The following is a 22,226-nucleotide window of genomic DNA, read 5'->3' as shown; positions in this document are numbered from 1 at the left end:
TTCTTGATGGGCTTTCAGGATATTATCAGGTACCCATTGCACCTAAAGACTAAGAAAAGATAATTTTCACATGTCCTTTTAGAAATTTTGCATTTATGAGGATGCCTTTTGGACTTTGCAACGTTCCTGCAACATTCCAAAGATGTATGCTTTCTATTTTCTCTGACATGTTAGAATACTGCATCGAGGTATTTATGAGTGATTTTTCAATTTTGGCTCCTCATTTGAAGCATGTATAAGTAATCTGACTTATGTTCTTGAGAGATGCATTGAGTATAACTTAACTTTAAATTAGAAAAAGAGTCATTTCATAGTTAAACATGGTATTGTGCTAGGACATATAGTATCTAATAAAGGTATTGGAGTCGACAAGGCAAAATCGATTTAATTGCCAAATTGCCCCCTCCTACTTCAGTAAAAGGCATTAGAAGTTTTCTCGGCCATACATGATTTAATAGGCGTTTTATTAAAGAATTTTCTAAAATTGCTCGTCCTTTAACTGAATTGTTGGCTAAAGATGTTAACTTTATTTTTGATGATGTATGTCTTTCTACTTTTAATATTTTAAAAGAAAGATTGACTAGTGTACCTATTATTATGAAACCTAATTGGTCTCTTTCCTTTGAAATAATATGTGATGCATCTGATTATGCTATAGGAGCAGTTCTAGGCTAAAGAGTTGATAAAGCTTTACATGTAATATATTATGCTAGTAAAACTTTTGATGATGTCCAAATGAATTATTCAACAACTGAAAAGGAATTTCTAGCTATGATATTTTCACTAGATAAATTCAGATCTTACTTAGTGGGATCTAAAGTTATTATGTATTCAAATCATTCAGCTTTGAGATATCTTTTAACTAAGCCTACTGCTAAACCATGGCTTATTAGGTGGGTGCTCTTATTGCAAGAATTTGATATAGAGATAAAAGATAAAAAAAGAAAGTGAAAATGTAGTTGCTAATCACCTTTTCAAGTTGATTTCTGATTTTAATAACCTTGGTTCTAAAAAGGTATTAATGAGACTTTCCTTGATGAATAATTGTTTGTGGTAAATCATGAGCCATGGTATGCTGAAATTGTAAACTATTTTGGCATGTGGTATTATGAGATCTAACTTAACATGGCAAGAAAAGAAAAGACTTTTATCTATGTGTAGGCATTGTTATTGGGATGACCCGTATTTAATTAAATATTATTCTGATAAAATAACTAGAATATATGTTCTTAAAGACGAGTAATAATGGCCATTTGCTATGAAATGCATTATGGAGGTCATTTTTGTGGTAAGAAAACAACCTACAGGTTCTGCAATTAGGTTTCTTCTGGCCTTTATTATTTAAGGATGCTCATTTTTTGTGTGCTAAATGTGATAGATGCCAAAGAAGTAGAAATATTAGTAGACAAACTGAAATACCTCAAACTTTTTATCTTGTGGTTGAACTATTTGATGTGTGGGGCATTAATTTTATGGGACCATTTCTACCTTTGCATGGTTATGAATATATACTTGTTGTTAACTATGTGTCTAAATGGGTAGAAGCAGTAGCTACTCGAACTAATGACGCTAATATTGTATGCAAATTCGTAAAGGACAGTATTTTTAGCAGGTTTGGAACGCCTAGAGCAATCATTAGTTATGGAGGAACATATTTTTACAACATGGCATTTAGCGCCTTACTTAAGAAATATGGAGTAACTCATAGAGTTGCAACCCACAAACGTCAAGACAAGTGGAAGTAAGCAATAGGCAAATTAAGTCAATACTTGAGAAATCAATGCACCCAACTAGAAAAGATTGGGCTATACACTTGAATAATGCCCTTTGGGTATGTCGCACGGCTTAAAAACACTAATTGGAATAAGTCCCTATAGATTAGTGTATGGCAAAGCTTGCCATTTATCGATCGAATTAGAACATAAAGCATACTAGATTATTAAAGAGCTTAATATGGACTTAACCAAAGTGGTTGAGGAGCGTCTGTTGCACTTAAACGAGCTAGAAAAAATGCATAATGAGGCATATGAGAATGCTAAACTATACAAAGAAATGATCAAGAGGCAGCACGATAAGAGTTTACTTCGTAAATCTTTTGTCTCTCGAATGAAAGTTTTATTATTTAACTCATGTTTTAAACTTTTTCCAGGAAAGCTTAGATCAAGATGGAATGTCCTCTTCAAACTAATAGCAATTTTCCCTTATGGTGTGGTGGAATTATGTAATATTAAGACTCAAGAACGATTCAAAGTTAATGGTTATCGTTTAAAGCCATACCATAAAGGAATAGCCTATGGACATGAAGTGGAGTGCATTGAGGCACCACCAATTTAAAACAACTTCGTTAATGTCTAGCTATAACCAATAAATTTAGCACTTGTATATTATATTTTTTATATTTTTATTATTTAAGTTTTAATTTTCAGTATTTTCTCTTATTGTTTTAGGAACCTGCAAGAGATTCAAGCATCCTAGCACCTACATGATCTTCAAGTACAAAAGAGGAACTTCAAGTGGTAACACTTACTTTACTAGTCAAAATTATGCTTCAAATATTTATGAGATTATGTGTTACATGAAGGTCATTTAGTTTTAATCATTCAGCATATAAATGTAGAAAAGTACGTCGAACTAGGATTTATGTTTCCTTGTAGGATTAGGACAAATAATTAAGAGGTAAATAAGGATTTTAGTTCTTAATAACCAGACAAGCCTAAAGAGGTCGAGGACGCCTAAAAAAGAATGGCATACCACTACCTATTCTAAAAGAGGGAGAGGACATCCAAGAAAATATAATTAGTTTAGGATCTAAAAAATCCCTTCAGCTACTCGTCTTTAGTTATGAGTTTAGTTTTAGTTTTAGTCAAGTCATCTTAATTAGCTTAGCTTCTAAACTTTTAGTTTGCAATTTTATTTTTTATTATTTATTAATAATATTTAAGAATTTCGTTCAAAATTTCCTTAAGTTATTTAACTTTAATTAGTTGAGTATATTTAAATTTAAAAACTACTTAATGACATGTTTTGACTACTTACTAACTCTTATGATATATTTGGGAGCAATTGAACCGCCTTTAAAAATTTGATTTTGTAGTAAGCCACGTTGCAGCAGCGAAATTTTTACACGGGCCCGCAATAGAGGCATGACAGGGAAGTCACGAGCCCGTAGCAGTCAAGGTGCAGCGTCACCCGCGAGGTTGCAGAGTAGCAGCAAGGTGCCGACCACTCGACACAACCAACGCGAGGCATGGATGCTACAGGGAGGAGGACATACGCGGCATCACGAAAAGACATCGAGACCATCCGTGAGGTCGCAGACCACACGCAGCAGAAGCAACCCGCGAGGTGCACAGTAGCAGCACCACCACGCACGCCGCGAGCTCGCAGAGGAGCCGCCAGGCGCGGAAGGTATTGTCAATTGCAAAAATTGCATCTTTTTATTTAATCTTTTAAAATTATTTTTGAAAAAATAACAAAGAAATTAATGAGAGTTATATTAGTACTCAAAGTTGTTAATTTTTTACACCAAAAATAATAACTTAAAGGTTATTATTTCTAATCAAACACACTTCTCCTAAACCCTAACTCTCCCATATAAATGCATTATTTTCTCTCTCTAACATCACCCTCTCCCATTTACATCACCTTCTATTTTCTCTCTCCTTATTTTTCTTTCTCTATCTATAAAAAGCCTCAATTTTTCTACCAAAACTTCAAGATCTTTACCTTTTAATCTTTATTATACCTATCCCAAAAGTCAATAATGGCTCCAAAAAAAAGAACAAGAAAAGAAAAGGTAAAGAAAATAGTCTCAAGCTCTCATGAAGAAGAACCAAGCTTAGTGGTAACTTATGGAGCTCCTTTTGATATCTACTCCTATGAAGAGGGCAATCGATTCCTTAGCCTTGTTTCAAGAGAGCGAGTCTTATATAAGTTTTTGGATGCTTCCTCTCTAGTTAAGTTGAATATTTTTGAGAGAATGATGATCCTTTTGGATATACTAGAATAGAAGGATTTTGCCTTCAAAATGCTACCATCATATAACGAATTAACTTAGAATTTTTCACAATTCTACATTATGATCCTTCTAATGATAAGGAGATTAAGGTAAGATTATTTGGACATAATTATACTAAAACTTGTGATGCCATTGTCCAAGCTTTTGGGTTAAAGAAAGGAGGCATTTGTGAGTAACATCATAAGTTTGATTTGGAAAATTTTTGGAAAAAACTCACAGGTCAGGAGAAATATGATGTTAATAACGTCTTCAATGATCATTGTTATTTGCTTATATCAAAATTTACGTGTGGAGGCATATTTGGTAGGAAAAAGACAAATAAAGTTACAAAGCAAGAGCTTAATATTCTATAGTGTTTAAATACCCATAAAATTGTTTCTTCGGCATATTTTATTATGCAAAGTTTTCTAAAGAAACTGGCTAGACCTAAGAATTGTATTGGACCATGACATATTATTACAGGTTTGGCTATGCATCTTTATAGTTTTGATCCAGAATCTTCTCTATACGAGGCATTATCCTCCATGAAAAATTTAGATATTAATGAGTTGATTAAAGCTAATTTAGTTAATTGTCTTGGTGGTCCTATTACTTTTAAGCACGGATCAAGTGGAGATAGTAGTAGTGTAGCTAGAGATGAGTCACCGAGAGGTGATAGGGAGGACGATTTGGATAATCAGAAAAGTAGAAAGCAAGAATGGGATAGTCACGGTTGGCAATAAGTTTTAAATTAACTACACACTATGAACACCAACTTTAACCAATGGCTCGATGCCTTTCATTCTCGTTTGGCTAACGTGGATAGGAGTCAATGCTGACAAGCATACAAGCTCGATTGCTACTTCGAATCAGTCAAATTTGATGCTCCATCACCACCATCATCCCCGCCCCATCATTGATTTTAGTTTTGTAATAGGTTTTTATTTTTGGCTTAAGTTTGGGACTTATCTATCTTGCTACAGTAGGAAATTTCTTTTTATTTTTAGCTACCTTAGGATTTCTATGCTTTTTAGCTAACTAGGATTTCTTTTATAAATTTATTTTGTGATCATAACTTTATGATTATATTTTTAATTAGCTAACATGTTGCTTATTAATGATGGTTCTTTAAGTTTATTTAAGGTATATACGGAATGATGTTACTTATGATCAATGACGACCTAAATAGCACTCCAATTTTTCAAGGAAGTATTCTATCTTTTTCTCCTTTACATGTTTCTTTTATGCTTAAGATGTAGAGGGAAATGTCTATAATAAATGTGGGAGAAGAGAATTAGATTAATTCTTTTATATATGCCAAGTATTTAGTAACTTTTGATTAGTTTTTGTAAGAATTTTAAATTATTTATACTTTGCTTTTTTTTTTGTTATTATTCTATATTAAAGAATCAATGAAAGAATGCTATTATGATAAATCCTTGAGTTATTGAATTGATTTTTAAAACATATATATGAATATGAATTCATGAGTTAATTGCACTTAAATGATCAAGTGTTCATCTTTTGCATATATACATGATGAGTAGTTTTGCAACGTTTGAAATGGGTATGATTAGAAGTATATGATTTAGGTTATTATTTTCTTTTTACTATTGTTGTTCACCTATATTTGTAGGAAATGATATGGGCAAATTAAAAGCTCTAAATTTAATAATTCTACTCCACTAATTTTAGTTGCTGAGTAACCATGGATCTTCATGACCAATGTTGATTTTTGCGTAAAAAAGCAATTGAAATTATGATGTATGTTTTGTTGAGTAACCAGGTGCATTCATTACCCATATTTATATTTGCATAAAAAGGCATAACATCTCAAGAAATAAAGAAACCCCAAGTATCAAGTAAAAATCTAAGGGGTGTAAAGAAAAAAAAATTAAAGTAAAAGAGCTTGCAAAGCAAGTGAAAAATATAAATGCCTATTGATTTCTTGTTTGTATATAAAGGTTTTACCTCTTGAATAAAGTTATTATAATTCGGATTATGCATCATAATTGTATTTATTGATAATGAGTTACGCTATTTGTTGTGAAACATGTGTGGATGATGAATACTTAAATCTTTTGACTAACTATGATTAAGTTTATGTCTTTTAAGAAAATTCTTATGATTCAAGCTTTCTTGGGTTTGTATAATTTCTGCATTAGTGAGATTTTTTTGAATAGTACCTTTAAGATGAGTATGAGTTGCTTCATTAATTTTGCAAAGATTAATTCTTAAGTTGCTATTTACTTGAGGGCAAGTAAAGGTTTGAATGTGGAGGTATTTGATAGGTTCATATTATGTATATATAATTAAGATATTTTAGTAGTTTATTGATATTATATATATATATATATATATATATATAATATGTAGAAATATGTGTTTTTTACCTCACTTTAGTCTTCTTGTCTAATTTCAGGTGATAATAGACAAAAAAAAAATGAGCCAAGAATACATAAATGAGCTTTAATTGGACTGTGGCTGTAAAATGCTTGGAATAAAGACACGTGAAATACCAATATCACGGGATTAGCCGAATTCATCAAGGCCCACGAAGGGAAAATTAATTAGTTATGATGTAATTAAGGATAGTTATCTTTTAAGTTGGCTATTTTATTTAGGATAGTGAAGATGATAACTATAGTAGTGTTATGTTGAGAGAATGACTCTAAAAAAAGAATCTCTATAAGAAGTAGAGGTTAATTAAACAAGAGGGGATCTATTATTATTCTCTCTGCAAATCTCCTATAGTTCATCTTTTACAACATTTAGTTAGTTTTTGCATTGTTCTTTCAAGAATCAAAGAAGCTTTCCAAGGACATGGAAAGTGAGGATCAATCTTCTTCATTTCTTAAAGAACTTCTGGATTTTGAAGGAGTTTTAATCTTCTATTTTATATATTTTATGGCTTTCTATTTAGTTACAATGACTATTGGATTAAATATGTGAGGCTAAGTTCCATAAGTATTTAGTTTGACTTTTTATTTATGTATGAACCTTACATAGTATGAGTTTAATGAATGAGTTCTTTACTTTAATACATATATTAGTTTCATCTATAATTATTTATTGCCCATCAGCTTGAGTGACTTAGGAAAAATGCACATCACCAGCTCATTCATTAGATTTGGACTTAAGAAAAATAAGGGGACTATCAAGTATAAAGTAGACTAAATGTTATTTTATCATATAGTTTACACTAATTATTCGAGTTGCATATTTATTTTCTGGTTATTTAATATCTTTTTTAAACCTTAAAATCATTTTCAAAATATTAGCTTAGAGTATTTAGATTTATTTTTAGTAATTTATGTGATAATTGGTATTTATAATATATGCTCTACAATTTCTTGTGAGATCGACTTCATGGTGAACTTGCCCGTACTAACATTCGGTTCGTATATTTGCGAGTACTAAGTTTGAGACATCAATAAGAAAGAAAATAAAATGATTTCTAAGAAATTTAATATTTTTAAAAAGTACATTATCTTAAAGCTACTTTATTAAAAAATTTCATTGTATTGCAAATAAAAATGAAATAAAATCTCAAAATCAAATTCCATATTTAAAAAAAAAAACAACACTTAAAAAAGAGAAATACAAAAAGAAAGAAAGTGAGATGCATAATATATGTATGTATATATATTATGTCATGTCTTCATAGTAATCTGGCTCAAATGTGAGACAATTCATTATTCTTCAAATCTTTTATCTCTAATTTAGCAAAACACTTTCTTTTTCTTTTTTAATTAAAAATCTTAGATTCACAGTTAAAATTTCTCCTCTTGAGGTCTTTGACAACCTCAAGAAATACAATGACAAAAAAGAAAAGAAAAAAAAAATGATATTTGAAACCCTAGATCAATAAAGAAAATGGTCAAAGTTGACCTTTCACTTAGTTAAAGCTTCAAAATAGTGATCGTTAATGGTAATTGACTAAAATTCACTATTTTGATGCAAAGAGTAAATCAACATTGGTTTTTGTTAATTTCATTTTTTAAATTTAAAATTATCATAACTTTAAATTTTTAAAAGCAACTGAAAATATTTGGTTTTATCTGTAAAAATTAAAAGAATATAACAATTTAGAAAAATGCTCAAAAAGTTGAGATATTCTTAGATAATTAAGCTTTTCTTTTAACAATATTTAAGCCTATTAATTATGTCAATTTCATTCCAATTTGAAAAATCATTCGCAATTCTGGTCCACTTTGGCCTATGTTTTTGCGTATTTGTCCTTTCGTGCACTTTTAATTTTCAGTTTCGGTACCTCGAGCCAAACTTTCACCAGGGTTTTTTTTGGCGCCAAAAGTTTGTCAAAACCTCTTCTCATGATTCATTTTATAACCAGAAAAAAAAAAATAATAATAATAAATAGAAAAAGAAGCTATTAACCCTAGTTCCCCAAATCTTTGACAAAAACTTTAAATTTCTTTTTTCGCTGTTGTAGAGAAGCAATGGGTAAAGACGACAGGCAATTAATAGCGGCGAAACAAGCGTACAGGAGCGCCAAGGAAGTCGGGAATCGGCAGGAGGAGGCTCGATGGGCAAATGTAATAGGAGACATACTCAAGAACAGAGGAGAATACGTGGTGTCAATTAAGTGGTTGAGAATTGATTATCAAATTTCTATTAAGTACTTGCCCGAAAAGCATTTGTTGCCTACGTGTCAGTCCCTTGGTGAGGTTTATCTTCGCCTCCATGATCATGAACAAGCTTTGCTTTATCAGGTCAGATCGATTAATTCATTTAATTTCTTGTTTTTTCTTTTTGGTTCTTCCTTTGGAACTTCTGATTTGTTTTATCAGGTTGCCTAGTGCATTGCAGATATGGGAGATTTTCATAATGCTGTGCGTTTTAGGGGTGCTAGAGAGAGTTAAAATGAGAATTCAAGTTGGGATAATTTGACTGCTTAGACACTGATTGAGTTGGGGACAAATTACATTTGTAGTGTTTGGAATAAACAAAGTAAAATGAAAGAAAAAGATTAGTTGGATACAGCCGACTAATTGTACAGCGTTTTTTTTGTGTGTGTGTGTGTGTGTGTGTGGAGGAGTATTGTTTTGAGGAAATTGTCATACTATTGATAGACTTGAAAGAGATATGAGTATTCAATCTGTGAAATATTATTGCAGAAAAAACATTTGGAGCTTGCGAAGGATGCTAGTGACATCATTGAGCAGCAAAGGGCCAGTACTCAACTAGGCCGCACGTACCATGAGATATTTTTAAAATCTGAAGATGACCATAGTGCAGTTAGAAATGCAAAAAAGTATTTTAAGTCAGCCATGAAACTCGCTCAGAATCTCAAGGAGAATCCACCAAGTGCTAGTTCCTCTTTCCTTAAAGAATACATAGATGCACACAACAATATTGGGATGCTTGAAATGGATCTTGACAATCTGGGAGAAGCTGAGGAAGTCCTCACTAAAGGACTACAAATATGTGAAGAAGAAGAGGTCAGTGAAGATGATGATGGCCGTAGCAGGCTCCATCACAATCTTGGAAATGTGTACATAGAGCGGAGGGAGTGGTCAAAAGCTAGGGACCACATTGAGAAAGATATCATAATCTGTAAGAGAATTGGGCACTGCCAAGGGGAGGCTAAAGGATATATTAATCTCGGTGAGTTGCATTACAGGGTTCAAAAGTATGAAGAAGCAATTCGTTGCTATCACAGGGCACTTGATTTAGCAAAATCAATGGAAGATGAGGATGTTTTGGCCAAACAAATTAACCAAAATATTGAAACTGTAAAAGAAGCTATCAAAGTACTGGATGAACTCAAGAAAGAAGAACAGCATCTTAAGAAGTTAATGAGGAGTACAGTGAATGCAACAGATCAATCACATGAGAAGAAACTTTTCAGGAAGCAACATAAATTGCTTGATCGTCTCATTGAGAAGTCAAGCATGATTTTCGCATGGGAGGAGGTAATTTTCTGTATCATGTTCTTTTTTCTCTCTGATTCACTTGGCTTTTTCATATCAAGCTGCTGTGCAGGGTCCTATTCCAGTAAACTTATTTGAATGTACTTGGAGTGTATTTGGTACAGGGCATAGTGTAATGGAATGTTATTGAGCGAATTTCTATCCTTAATCTTTTTCAAATGATTTCATGTTATTCTGTTATTGTTGCCAAATAGCATTATGCTTTTTTAATTATACCCCACTCATTTGTTTGAGGTAGTATATATATGACTATTCAATCTTTAATGTCTAGCGCATCATGTGTGTCAGACTTGCTGTCGTAGAAGTTAGTATCAAGCGAACAAAATGGTGTTTTAGCAAACAGACTGACAAAGAAAGGTCAACTATTTAAAAATGAGTGGTCTTCTGGTGTGTTTATTATATTAGTCATTTTGGAGTTGTTTATGCTATACAGTTTTCCTGGTATGATTGTTTAAGGTTGATAGTTGATTTACAATTCTGTCAACTATACATGACGGGCCTGGCTCTTGCCCCTATATTTGAGCTGCATTTTATTTTGTATCTGTGGCTTTCAGAGTTTATAAATGTGCCTGCAAACTATGTTTATGTAGCAGTCCATTTATGATTATGTAATTTGTAGCACTGTAAATATGCAAAATGGAAGAAGAGGATAGCAAAACAACTTTATGACAAAGAAAAGTTGGGTGATTCATTTCTGATTCTCGGGGAGTCATACCATAAGCGCAGAAGCTTTGATAAAGCCATTAAATGGCTCACAAAGAGTTGGGAGATGTACACTTTAATTGGCAACTTGGAGGTAAGTCTGTTGGTTCTCAGGTCTACTCATATTAAAATCTTCTTTTTCTTGTAGGAAATGTTAACTGCTTTTAGGATTTTTATTGTGTTGTATTTATTTGTTTATTTATCTTTTTAGATATCAGTCAACGAACTTAGAATCAAGAAACAAATATATTTACTTTGAGCAACCTGGGATTGGAGATGGTGCTAGACTTGCTGAACAAATTACAGTTCAAGACATATTTATTTTGATGGTAAATCTTACTGTTGATTGATATTGATTTCAGGGTCAAGCTTTAGCTAAAATTAGCATGGGTGATGTTTTGGACTGTAATGATGATTGGGTGGGAGCGCTAAAAGCATTTGAAGAAAGCTACAGGTAATCAGTTCTGTACCTTGGTTTAATGAATCTTTCTTTTGTTTGGTTAAATGAACATTCCTTTTGTTAGTTTACTAAAAAATAATATTGTATATTTGGATCTCACCTACAAGCTTGAGCTTTTAAATTGAAGTTCAAATCTTGGGCTTCCTCATATTATTCAGCTACATTTCAGCACAAGATAATATGAGCCTGTACTTGTTTATGCATGAAGCCTAGTGTGAGGGGCTGTGCTTGAGATAATTAAAACATATACTTGGGTTGTCATCTGTAAACTTGAGTTTTTAGGTTGAATTTTTTTTGATAACTTCCTAAAATTGGAGGATCATGGGTATAATTTTAATGAGGAATGACTCAGTAAAGAGTCTAGTTTCTCTTAGGAGAAGCTGCACTAGACATCACTTAGTGGCAGTTAACATTAATGCTTTAGAAATATCTGCAATAAGAAAACATGTCCTCTCTCAGCCCATATTGGCAGTGCTGTTTGTGATGGTGTTTTTTAATCAAACAAGGTTATGCTTGTCTGTGGGTAATATTGTGGTTCATGGACCAATATAGTAGACATGCTATCATGAATGTCATATAACATGGATGCATTTTTCTGGTGTGCTGTGTCAGTCAAATACTAGAATGAAAATTTTCTTTGTTCTTTTTGCTTTTCTAATGTTTTCAACGCTAAATCTTTCCAGCTTCTTTTATCTATATCATTTCTTTTTTGTTATTGAAATGGTTGGAGCCTGCATGACAAACCTTGAAAAAACTGCTTTACCTTGGACTTTAATCACCCTGACCAATGATGTGTACCTCAAGGTGGCCAACCTATATTCACCTTCTAGGCACAAGGCAATAATTGACTCATTACTACTATGGCTCCATGAGACTTTTAGTTTTATGGTTATGTATGATCATTCGTATCAGTGTCTTGTTTACAGAAAGTATATCCCTTATAATTATAAATAATTTTTTAGCAAAACCTATCCTCCTATTTTGTTACAATTATGTAATTGAGAAGAAAAGCATGATGAATACGAATATTATATTTTTTCTTCTCAGTAATAGCAGTTAGAAGCCATTCAATTACCAATAGAAACACATTTGAAGTTTAATTTACCTGACTGCTTGATTTGAGGGTTCTAGTTATCCTTGAATGTTTGTTCTCCTATTTTGCAGGATTGCGGTCGAAGCTAATCTTCCCTCCGTTCAGCTTTCAGCACTAGAGAACATGCATTATAGCCACATGATAAGATTTGATAATGTTGAGGAGGCCAGGTAAATTTGGATTATGACCACCAACTTGTCCAGTCATCCATCCAGACTCATAACTAGCAGTTTTCTTGAGAAACTAGGGAATCTGAACTTGGAAGTTGAGAATGAAAAAACTTATTTCATAAGAATGATCAGAAGTCTTACATACGATTTGAAATTATGCTTTCACATACTTCTTGGCACAAACAATTGTTATTGCTAAACTAAGGTTCTCTTGTACAGGAGGCTGCAAAATGAAATGAGCAACCTGAAGCAGTCAAAAAGAAGGGAGCTTGAAACTCAGAATTTGGCAAGGGATTGCTGCTCTGAGACTGATACGGATGAGGATGATGATTTTTCAGATAACAGATCTAATCCATCCCACTCGCCAAAGAATAATAGCTCTGGCTGTACAAAGTCAAAAAATTTAGCTGGTGTTGAAGAGTTGAATGATGATTTACCTTTGATTTCATTCTTGCAGCCCAGTAAACAGGCATCTAGAAAGAAAACAGCTTGTATAGAAAACTGCAATACATGTGATAAACTGGCGGAAGTTTCTCCCAAATGTTTGTCTAAAACTAGCAATCAGCAGACAGTTGTTGGACGTAAACGTGTCCGAGTGGTCATTTCAGATGATGAAGGTGAAATACAGAATGAGGAGAACTTTGGAGGAAGGTTTCATGAACACACAGTGGACAATGTTGCTACTTCTGATGGATGTGGGTTTTAATTATTAATTTATTTGAGCTTTTGACTTACAAATTCTTTTGTACTAAGATTTATTTCTCATCTGCTTGCAGTTAAGGAGAAAAACAATCTATCTAGATCTGCACACGAATGTCAGGTATGCAAATATCTGAATGAAACATTCAGAGTAAGTTTTTCATTGGAGAATATGGAGTCTAACTGCCTACAAGCTTCACATTTTTGGTTTGGTAGGATTTCTCAAGGGCTATACCCAAGTGTGCTACAAGTTCGTCCAATCCTGTTAATATTGAAGAAAGCAGTTGTTCATATAAATCTCCTAAAGTGGCTACTCAAACTGGAAAAGTATTCAGACCTTTAAGTACTGATGAAGTTGCTTTTGCATCGTCAGATAATGTGGATATCTCTGCAAGCTTAATGCATAGGCATAGAGCTGCCTGTCTCAAGTTGCATAATTTTGCCAATGACAACAAAGTCAGTGTTACTCTATTACTTGCATAAATTGGTTTCATGCTTTGTTGTCTTGCTATGGTATTCTTGCATTTGGCTCTTGAAACTGTTGAATTGCACACACAGGCACTAACACATGCTTAAGTGCAAACATAGGCCCTGATGTGCTCTCATATGCACATAAATATCAGACGGTTTGGAGGGTTTAGGTGGTAAGCAGTCAGTGTTTTATCAGTTTTAGCATGAATAGTCTGATTTCAAATAATGGCTATTATATAATGCAATGCTTGTTATTTGTGGAAATTTCAAGGGTTCATAACTATTAGCACTGATAAATGGTGGATAGTTAAACCATAAATCATAACAGTCATGGCACCCTTTATCCAATGGTAACATCCTTAATGGCTAATACCAGTGTAAAATTGGCCTAACAGCCATTTCAAGTGTAAAGACCTTTGCTTTTTTGGCTGCAATTAGGTCTTCATGATCTCAGTGGCTTGCTCTTAGGTCCCAAACCTAAAAGTTTGTATTTGCAAGTTCCAGTTCCTTACAGGTCACTAGAATATGTCCCTTCATTGAAGTGGAATTACCAATAAGCCCTGTTCATGATTTTGTTGCCTGCTATAATCAATCCAATTCTTATTGACATTGTCACATTTTGTTAATCTTTGGTCTCTTTGACTGCAGCAATGCATTGTGTTTAGAATTGATGATGCCATGCTACGTATTGAAGGAGGTCCATCTTTTGCTGCTGATGATTTGAGCATTGAGTCTATCAAGGTTGAACTAGCCTGTTTATATTATTTGCAGCTTCCCATGGAGACAAGATCTAAGGGTGAGAACAGCTGTCTGATTAATGAGCTTTAATTATCACATCGTGGAAATTAAACATTATCATGGGAAAAATGAATTAGGACTATTATAATCTCTGGCAACAAGGGTCTTGATTGTGCAGTCTTCTGAAAGTCAGAATCGATTGGCATATGATCTGCATTTTCTTTTTTTTGCCTTTAACATACAATTGACAGTATAACAATTGGCACATGGCATGTGAAGTACAGAAATGATTTGCTAAAAAATCTATGATGATTGATGCCCTGATTGTGCTGAATTTCATGTCTGGCCCAAGAATGGACTACCCTAGCTCTTATGATGGATCACAAATATTCTTAAATACAAACCGGAGTTTGGATGCGCTCCTCCATAATAATTATAACCTATCTTATACATTTGCGCCTGTGTGCTTAGCAGCAGCAGCAGTACCCCTTAAGTTTTGCTTTGCCTACTAAAGCTTACTTGTTTCAGGCAATATAATTCATCTGGCAAAATGTGTGAAATTGATCAGTTAGAAATTCGTTCTTCTGCATGCATCATTATCATTTTAATGCTATTATTTTCTATTCTTCTCCTCTTATTTTGTTACATCATTTTGACAAATGTGCTGATTGCTTCTTGTTAGGTCTTTTGCCCATCATTCAGCATATGAAATGTGCTGGAAAAGTTTTAGAATCTTTAGAAGCATTTGAAACTCTTGAGGATCATCTAGGAAGTGTCCTGATTGATGTTTCTATTAACGGTATGTGTTGCAATTACCTTTTCATTTGTGGAATCTAATGATAGCTTTTGTCTTTCTTGTTCTGGTTATGTGCTGGAATCTTGAATGCTGTTATGGAATTTTGTTGTTATATTATGGTTCTTCGGATTTCAATTACTTCAACCTGTCAGTTGGAGCCTCATGCATATGGTAAAGATTAATACAAATATGATACAACAATGAGCTTGTATCGGAAATGTGTTAATTGAGATGGGCAATAGATGACATTTTCCTGTAGTGAGTTGGACAGAAATGAAGTTTGCATAATATAAGTGGCTGCTGAATGGTTAGCCCAAGTTAACTCAAAAGTGCATTAAATATAATCCTGGCACTGCTCATTTCCGAAATGTCTACTTCTGATGTATTTGAATGCCTGAATTATAATGAACTAACTAGGTCCCTGCCTTATCAACTTTGCCCTTTTCTTTTCTTTTCTTTTTTTTTAATTTTTTATAAAATTCAACTACCTCCATATCTCTCTTTCTCTATCTGCTAAAACATTTTTCAAGGCAACAATATTGAAAAGGTATAGGCAAATATATTACAACTTTGAATTTTTCATGTTCTACTAACTTATTGAGTACATCCAATGGTATGATGTAGATTTCATCACCAATTGCTGCAGTCATGGAACTGGTTATCACTTTCGAAGTTTTTACATAACATATGCTATATTCTTTCTGTTTTAAGTATTTTTTTCCGTGTTGTACGGTTCTGTGTCTGATGAAGAATTTTATTTTTCCTTTTTTACAGGATGGGTTCAAAAGCGCCTGATGAAACTTTACATTGACTTTTGTGAGGAGCTATCTGAGCCACCTAACATGAAGTTGCTAAAAGAACTATACATTTCAGAGGTAATAAAGTGTCTTTCATATGTGCATACAAGTGGCAGGCAAAGTTTTGGCTTTCTCAGGTGGCAATATAATTTCCCAGGTTGAGGATGAAATCGTTGCATCAGGATGTGAATTGCAAGATATATCTATCACTCCATTGTTGAATGCCTTGCATGCGCATAAAACAGTTGCCATGATTGACCTTTCTCATAATATTTTAGGTAATGGCATCTGCCTCCAGATCTCTAGTTTAATTTATTCATGTTTTTGATGAAGTACACAACCCAATGCTTCTTTACTCCTTTACTTACTTTTTAGGTAACAAATATGTTAATTTACTTTCCTGTTCATATCTTAAAAAAAGAAAAAAGAATAGTGGTGCTGAATGTTTTCACCCAGGCAAATATTATCTTCTTTTGATTTTCTTTTTCAACCAGGAAATGGAACAATGGAGAAACTTCAACAGTTATTAACATCAGGCCAAAAATATGGTGGTTTGACTTTGGATTTGCATTGTAATCGGTTTGGTCCAACAGCTTTATTTCAGGTCTATCACCTGTGCTGCAACTTTCTTTATTTATACATGTAAAAAAGCTTCAAAATTTGCCGGTCCTGTGGCCTGCTATTTATTTAAAAGAATAACCTTCTCAGTCTTTTGCTTGCTCAAGTATTACTTCTACGTAGAGTGTCAATCTAGATTCTCTTGCCGTCTGTTCTCTTTTGTTCTTTTATCATCATCCTCTACTAGAGGGAATTGTTGTGTAGAGCAAATATCCCAGCTTAACTTGATTTACCAATTTCCTGTCAGTAGGTATTGCAAGTATGTCACTGTAGCACCAAACTTTATTGAAATGTACTGTGATTATTAACCCATAATGTCAAAACTCTACTAGTTTGGAATATATTCTCAGACGAAGACGCTAAGCTGCTGCTGTATATCATCTTTATGCATTTTGTTATTTCTTTCAAAAGGACACTAGATTCTTGAGAATGAACTATGTATATTTAGAACTTTGAAAACTGTTATGGAATAGCCCTTTCATCTGGCTCTTAATGGATCTTTTAACTTCTAACTTGTAGATTTGTGAATGCCCTGTGCTCTTTACTCGGCTAGAGGTGCTTAATATCTCTGGGAATCGTCTGACTGATGCATGCGGATCTTATCTTTCAACTATATTGGAAAAATGTAAAGGTAAAAATAATGTCCTTGCTGCTCAATCATTTAAACACAAGCTCCAAAGATTTTATTAAATGATCATAAATAGCTTTTTAAGTCTTTGTTGGACCTGGACTTAATTGGATTGGCACAGAGCTTATTGGCTTTGTCTTTGTCCATGTCAATTCTTTTGTGAATTTAAGTGCTAGTTCTTGGATTCTCAGCTATCCTTCCATTTCTTCTGATTTTAAATGCTTCCTGTATAGCTCTTTACAGTTTGAACATAGAGCGATGTTCCATCACATCTAGAACAATTCAAAAGGTTGCTGATGCACTAACTTCTGGCTCAGTTTTGTCACAATTGTCTATAGGTACATTTACAATTAGCAAATAAATGAATGGCAATTTTGAGTTTATTTCTGTTGCCTGATAAATTCTGACTTTGGCAGGACATAATAACCAGATATCTGGAAATGCAATTGTTAATCTGTTAACCAAACTTGCCGCTTTGAAGAGGTTCGCGGCAGCACAACTCAATCTTTTCTCGGTTATTTTCTCAGTTGATATTCCTAAAATTCGTTATAAATTTGCATGTTGAACTTTGAATTGTGTTTATTTTTAGTTTTGCAGAGCTGAATCTGAGTGGAATCAAGATAAATAGGCCTGTTACTGATAACCTCTGCCAACTTGCTAAAATATCATGCTTGTCACGAGTAATGCTTGGAAGCACTGGCATAGGAACTGTAAGCATGACTTCTACTTTTCTTAGCGACTTCTATGTTTTATGTAATTCTGGATGCAGCTTTAGCATTTTTCTGTTATTTATAATTGGAAGTTATGTCAATTTTAGGATGGAGCAGTTCAAGTAACTGAATCACTGTTCAGTGGATCTCAAGAATACGTGAAACTTGACCTGTCATATTGTGGACTAACAGCTGCATATGCTCATCAACTTAACATTGAAGATACTCTGGTTTGTGGCATTCTTGAGTTAAACCTTGAAGGAAATCCTATTATGCAAGAGGTATTTAAGTTTATGATACCATATAATATGCATATTGCTTTTGTTAGATTGTTTCTTTATAATAATACATGTTGCTGGAATGGAGAGCTCGTAGTATTACTTCGTGAGAGCTGACTGCTGAACTGTTAGCATAGTATATTTACTTGTGAGAAGTCTAAAGCATCTATGAATATGCCTTCTAAAAGAAATTTACTACCTATATTTTCATGTATGCTCATTGTGTATAATAGATTCAATTTCTCAGAGTGACTTGTAAAATTGAATTTAAGGTGGGTTTAGTGGACAAAGGACTCTTTTCTTAGTTTCAAGTTGCTACCATTATTGTTCTTGTGATCTGATTGAATTAGCTGGACTTGTGCATCAGTAGGGTTTATACTGAGTTGCTGCTGATTGGCAGACGCCAGGAGTTAGGAATGCTGAATAGGATCTCAAATATGGATCGCAGCTCACTCCAATTTCCTTAATAGTTTTTGTTTCTTTTCTTTCACTCCCTCATCCAATTTTAAGTATTACACATTTTGGAGGTCGGACAGCTATAATTGAGCTCTTTTAAAGTAGTTGAATCTCATTTAATTTTTCTAGGCATGTTAGCTTGTCGATTTAGTTCCAGCTTTATTACAGACACATCTCATGTCTTTTTCCTGACCTGGAAACAACTGCACTGATGACAAAATTTGGATTAAAATTGAGTTTCATACAAAGTTCAAAAGTTGCACTGTTTTTAGCCCTTATAATGTATTTTCTTTATAAAAAGATTTGATTTGGAGTATTTGAATGATCACCAGCATAACCTATGACTTTTTTTTGGTCCACTTGCTGATCAACTGACACTAAATATTGGTTATATTGCAAATGGTCACTATCTTATTTAATCTTATCAATTTCGATGAAAGGGTAGAGGCAGCAAGTCTAGAAGAGAAATGTAGAGGTAAATCGGCACAAAATTGGATTATCTAAACAAACATATAACATCAAATTCTACCATCATGCCATGGTTTGTTTCCTTTTAGAGTACTAGGTATGAAGTTCTCTTTAATTGAATAGAGGTGATGACAGGGTGTGAATGCAATAACATCATTGCTTGTGAATCCACGGTGTTGCCTGAAAGTTTTAGTACTAAACAAATGTCAGCTGGGGCTAACTGGAGTTCTTCAAGTGATTAAGACGCTATCAGGTTTTAAAAGCGAACCCAGATTAATATATTCCTTTTTTGCCACAAAATATGTTGATTTGTTGCTAATTTGCTTTTGCAGAGAATCACCATCTGGAAGAGCTTCATGTAGCTGATAACAGCAGCCAAGATGAAAAACATATGATGCGTTATGACTCGACAACCAGATGTAGCGCAGATCTCTTACAGCCCAACTTCAGTACATCTGAGTCTTCTTTGAAGGTGTGTGGTCCTAAAAAAGCTGAGACAGAAAATGAGGCTCTGAAGGTGTGTGCTCCTGAAAAGGCTGACATAAACCATGAGGCTTTATGTGCTGTGAACACTGACTGTAATCAGCTTGAAGTTGCTGATAGTGAAGATAATGAGATCAGGGTAGAAGCAGGTCCTGAATTTGATGACAGCTGCACAAGCTCATCTCAAAAGAATTCTTCTTTAGAGTGTCAATTCATTCAAGAGCTTTCAGCTGCCATCAGCATGGCAAAGCAGTTGAAGTTATTGGACCTAAGCAATAATGGTTTCTCAAATCCAGTTGCAGAAACACTGTCTAATGCATGGTCATCTAGATTTACAACTGATGTTTCTTGGAGGCACATTAAGGATCAGATAATCCATTTCTCAATGTCAGATGAAATGTGTTGTAGGAGAAAACCTTGCTGCAGAAAAGATTAATCACTTACTGGAATTCAATCTATGAGCAAAACATTGCACTCAAACAACATTTTTCTGACAGTTAGGTGTGTTTCATGTCAGTTGCCAGTTATTTGTTAACCATGTTATAAGATAAGTACACTTGTAAATATATATAATTATATGGCAATAACTAAGATGTCTAGGTACATGAACCCATATATTTGAATGAAGCAGCAGAAGTGATAGTTGCTTTTGTTTTTCTGTAACTGAGAACTCTGCTCGGCGAAGCCAAACCATCCCTTTATGTAGGGGTGAGCATTCGGATGGTTTGGTTCAAAACCCAATTGAACCAGGTATACTAAATAAAATGAACCAATTTTGAAAATAAACCGAATTTTCAAATAAACCAAAATAACTGAATCGATTAATCAAATTATGTATAAATATGAACAGAACTGAATAGGATGTAAATTACAATAATTGAATCGCACGAACTAATTTGAATCTAAAATTAAAATTTATATTAAAAATAAAAATAAAATTTAATAAATACTAATAAAAATTAGTTATTTCGGATTCTTTAGTATAAAACCGAACCGAATCGATATAATTTTGATTTTTAAGAAAGCTAAACTGAATAACTGAACTTACAAAAATTAACCAAATTGAACTGAACAAGAATTGGTTCGGTTTTTCTGTTTTTTTCGGAATTTTGGTCACCCCTACCTTTATGGCTGAGCTCGACCACTTAAGGAGGCAAATTTCAGGAAGACTAGTTGAACCTCACATCATCAAAGCCTATAGTAAGAACCGAAAGTAAGCATTTCACACAAGTACATTATGGGAAAGAGCAGTCGAACTTGCATCTTTCAGTTTCCCATTTGTGCTCCAAGCCTTAACTACCAGAGCTGCTTGTTTATTTATTTGGGCATTCCTTCCTTTTTATAATTTATTAGTGAGAATCTGTAATTTGAAGACAGGGTTAAGTTCATGCTGTTCTGGTATTATACTTTGTGAGCCTGTGGAATGATCTAAAATATTACGTCTGAAACAAGAAAATAATTGACAGAGATAAGCTGTATCTCCATTTTATCTAGAGGAAATTACATTATATACTGTTTTCTTTAAATATCATGCTGTAGTTTTATTTTTCTTTTATCTTTATTTTATCTCTATTTCTTTTTTACTTTGTTTGATTTTTTTTATTTCATTTATACGGTATTTTCTTTTGTGATATTACATCTCTTTTGAAACTTCCGTTTTTTTTTTCTTCTTCTTCTTTATCGTCATTATCATTACGACTGTAACAATATCAAAGGAGAATACCAAAGCTCTTTTTTTTTCATCATCGTTACAAGAAGCTTCAATGAGTATCAAAAATTGAAGAAATATTTAAATCATATTAAGAAGAAAGACAATTTAACAACTCCAAAACTCAAATTAAAGTTATGTAATTGTAAAGCAACAAGCATTGGTGATAGAGAGGTATGGGTGTTTGGTTGGCAAAGGTTCTTACAATTTTTATGAGTTGCATCTTTTTTTGACATTAAGTTCTTATTATCTAATTTGGTTTGATTTGAAAAAATAATTAAGAAATAGTTTGGTCTTAAAATTATTTGATCTTGATTTGTTTAAATGGTTTTATTAATATTTGATTCAAAATTTATATCGTGGTATTATTGAATAAAATGTGAATACAAATATTGAAAAACTGAATAGTTTTTTGGGTGTCTTAAAGTGAACAAAAATGTAATTTATAACTTCAAATTCTCTTGTTTTCCAACTGTTTCTTAATATGCTTGAACCATAAAATAGTTTGTTATTAACTTTTTTTTTCTTTTTACATAAATGTTTACAAATTTTGAATCTTTAAAGTTTTTAGTTTTTGATATATTGTTTGTGCATATCAAAAAAATATTTTTTTCTCTTTATTTTGGAACACTGTAAGTGTTAAACTATTTTAAAATATATTTTACTACCTATGTTACCTATGTATGAATAAACAATAAAATAACTACTTGAGTTGGTTAATAAATTGAATTAAATGAGATTATAGTTTGCACTTAAAATGTTTGATAATATGCTTATTTTAAGAAATTAGTAAAATTTTTTGAACAGTGGCCAAACTTACAGGTGCATAAATATAAAAAATACAAGTTGAAACTAAAGACCAATTTCGAGTACTATTTATGTACTATATGTATATCAAATATATAAGAAACATATTAAAATCTGTAAAATGCATACTATTTACTGTAACTTTTCCTTATGTTTTTCTAAATATATAAACATAGTGAGTATTCCACTATTG

General features: G+C 33.0%; 1 protein-coding gene across 2 annotated transcripts; it reads left to right on the top strand.

Annotated features, from left to right (window-relative positions):
* The first annotated feature begins 8,159 nt into the window (after positions 1-8,159).
* LOC8259159 (protein TONSOKU) lies at positions 8,160-20,181 on the top strand. Of its 2 annotated transcripts, XM_048377189.1 has the most exons (22): positions 8,160-8,311; positions 8,451-8,730; positions 9,136-9,933; positions 10,571-10,747; positions 11,016-11,107; positions 12,278-12,376; positions 12,596-13,071; positions 13,153-13,196; positions 13,292-13,325; positions 13,449-13,531; positions 14,195-14,342; positions 14,967-15,083; positions 15,855-15,955; positions 16,035-16,155; positions 16,372-16,481; positions 17,015-17,126; positions 17,357-17,461; positions 17,540-17,606; positions 17,713-17,833; positions 17,941-18,114; positions 19,171-19,288; positions 19,368-20,181. In XM_048377189.1, the coding sequence occupies exons 1-22, from the start codon at positions 8,163-8,165 to the stop codon at positions 19,952-19,954; spliced, it is 4,113 nt and encodes a 1,370-aa protein (XP_048233146.1). In that variant the 5' UTR covers positions 8,160-8,162; the 3' UTR covers positions 19,955-20,181. The 2 variants fall into 2 exon arrangements, with proteins under 2 accessions (XP_048233146.1, XP_015573569.2); XM_015718083.3 differs by having other exon boundaries at positions 8,162-8,311; positions 13,292-13,531.
* The last annotated feature ends 2,045 nt before the right edge of the window (positions 20,182-22,226 follow it).

Source organism: Ricinus communis, chromosome 7 (assembly GCF_019578655.1).
Source record: "Ricinus communis isolate WT05 ecotype wild-type chromosome 7, ASM1957865v1, whole genome shotgun sequence".
NCBI lineage: Eukaryota > Viridiplantae > Streptophyta > Magnoliopsida > Malpighiales > Euphorbiaceae > Ricinus > Ricinus communis.
The sequence above is the reverse complement of the archived record's forward strand: the minus strand, read 5'-3'. Positions and strand labels throughout refer to the sequence as shown.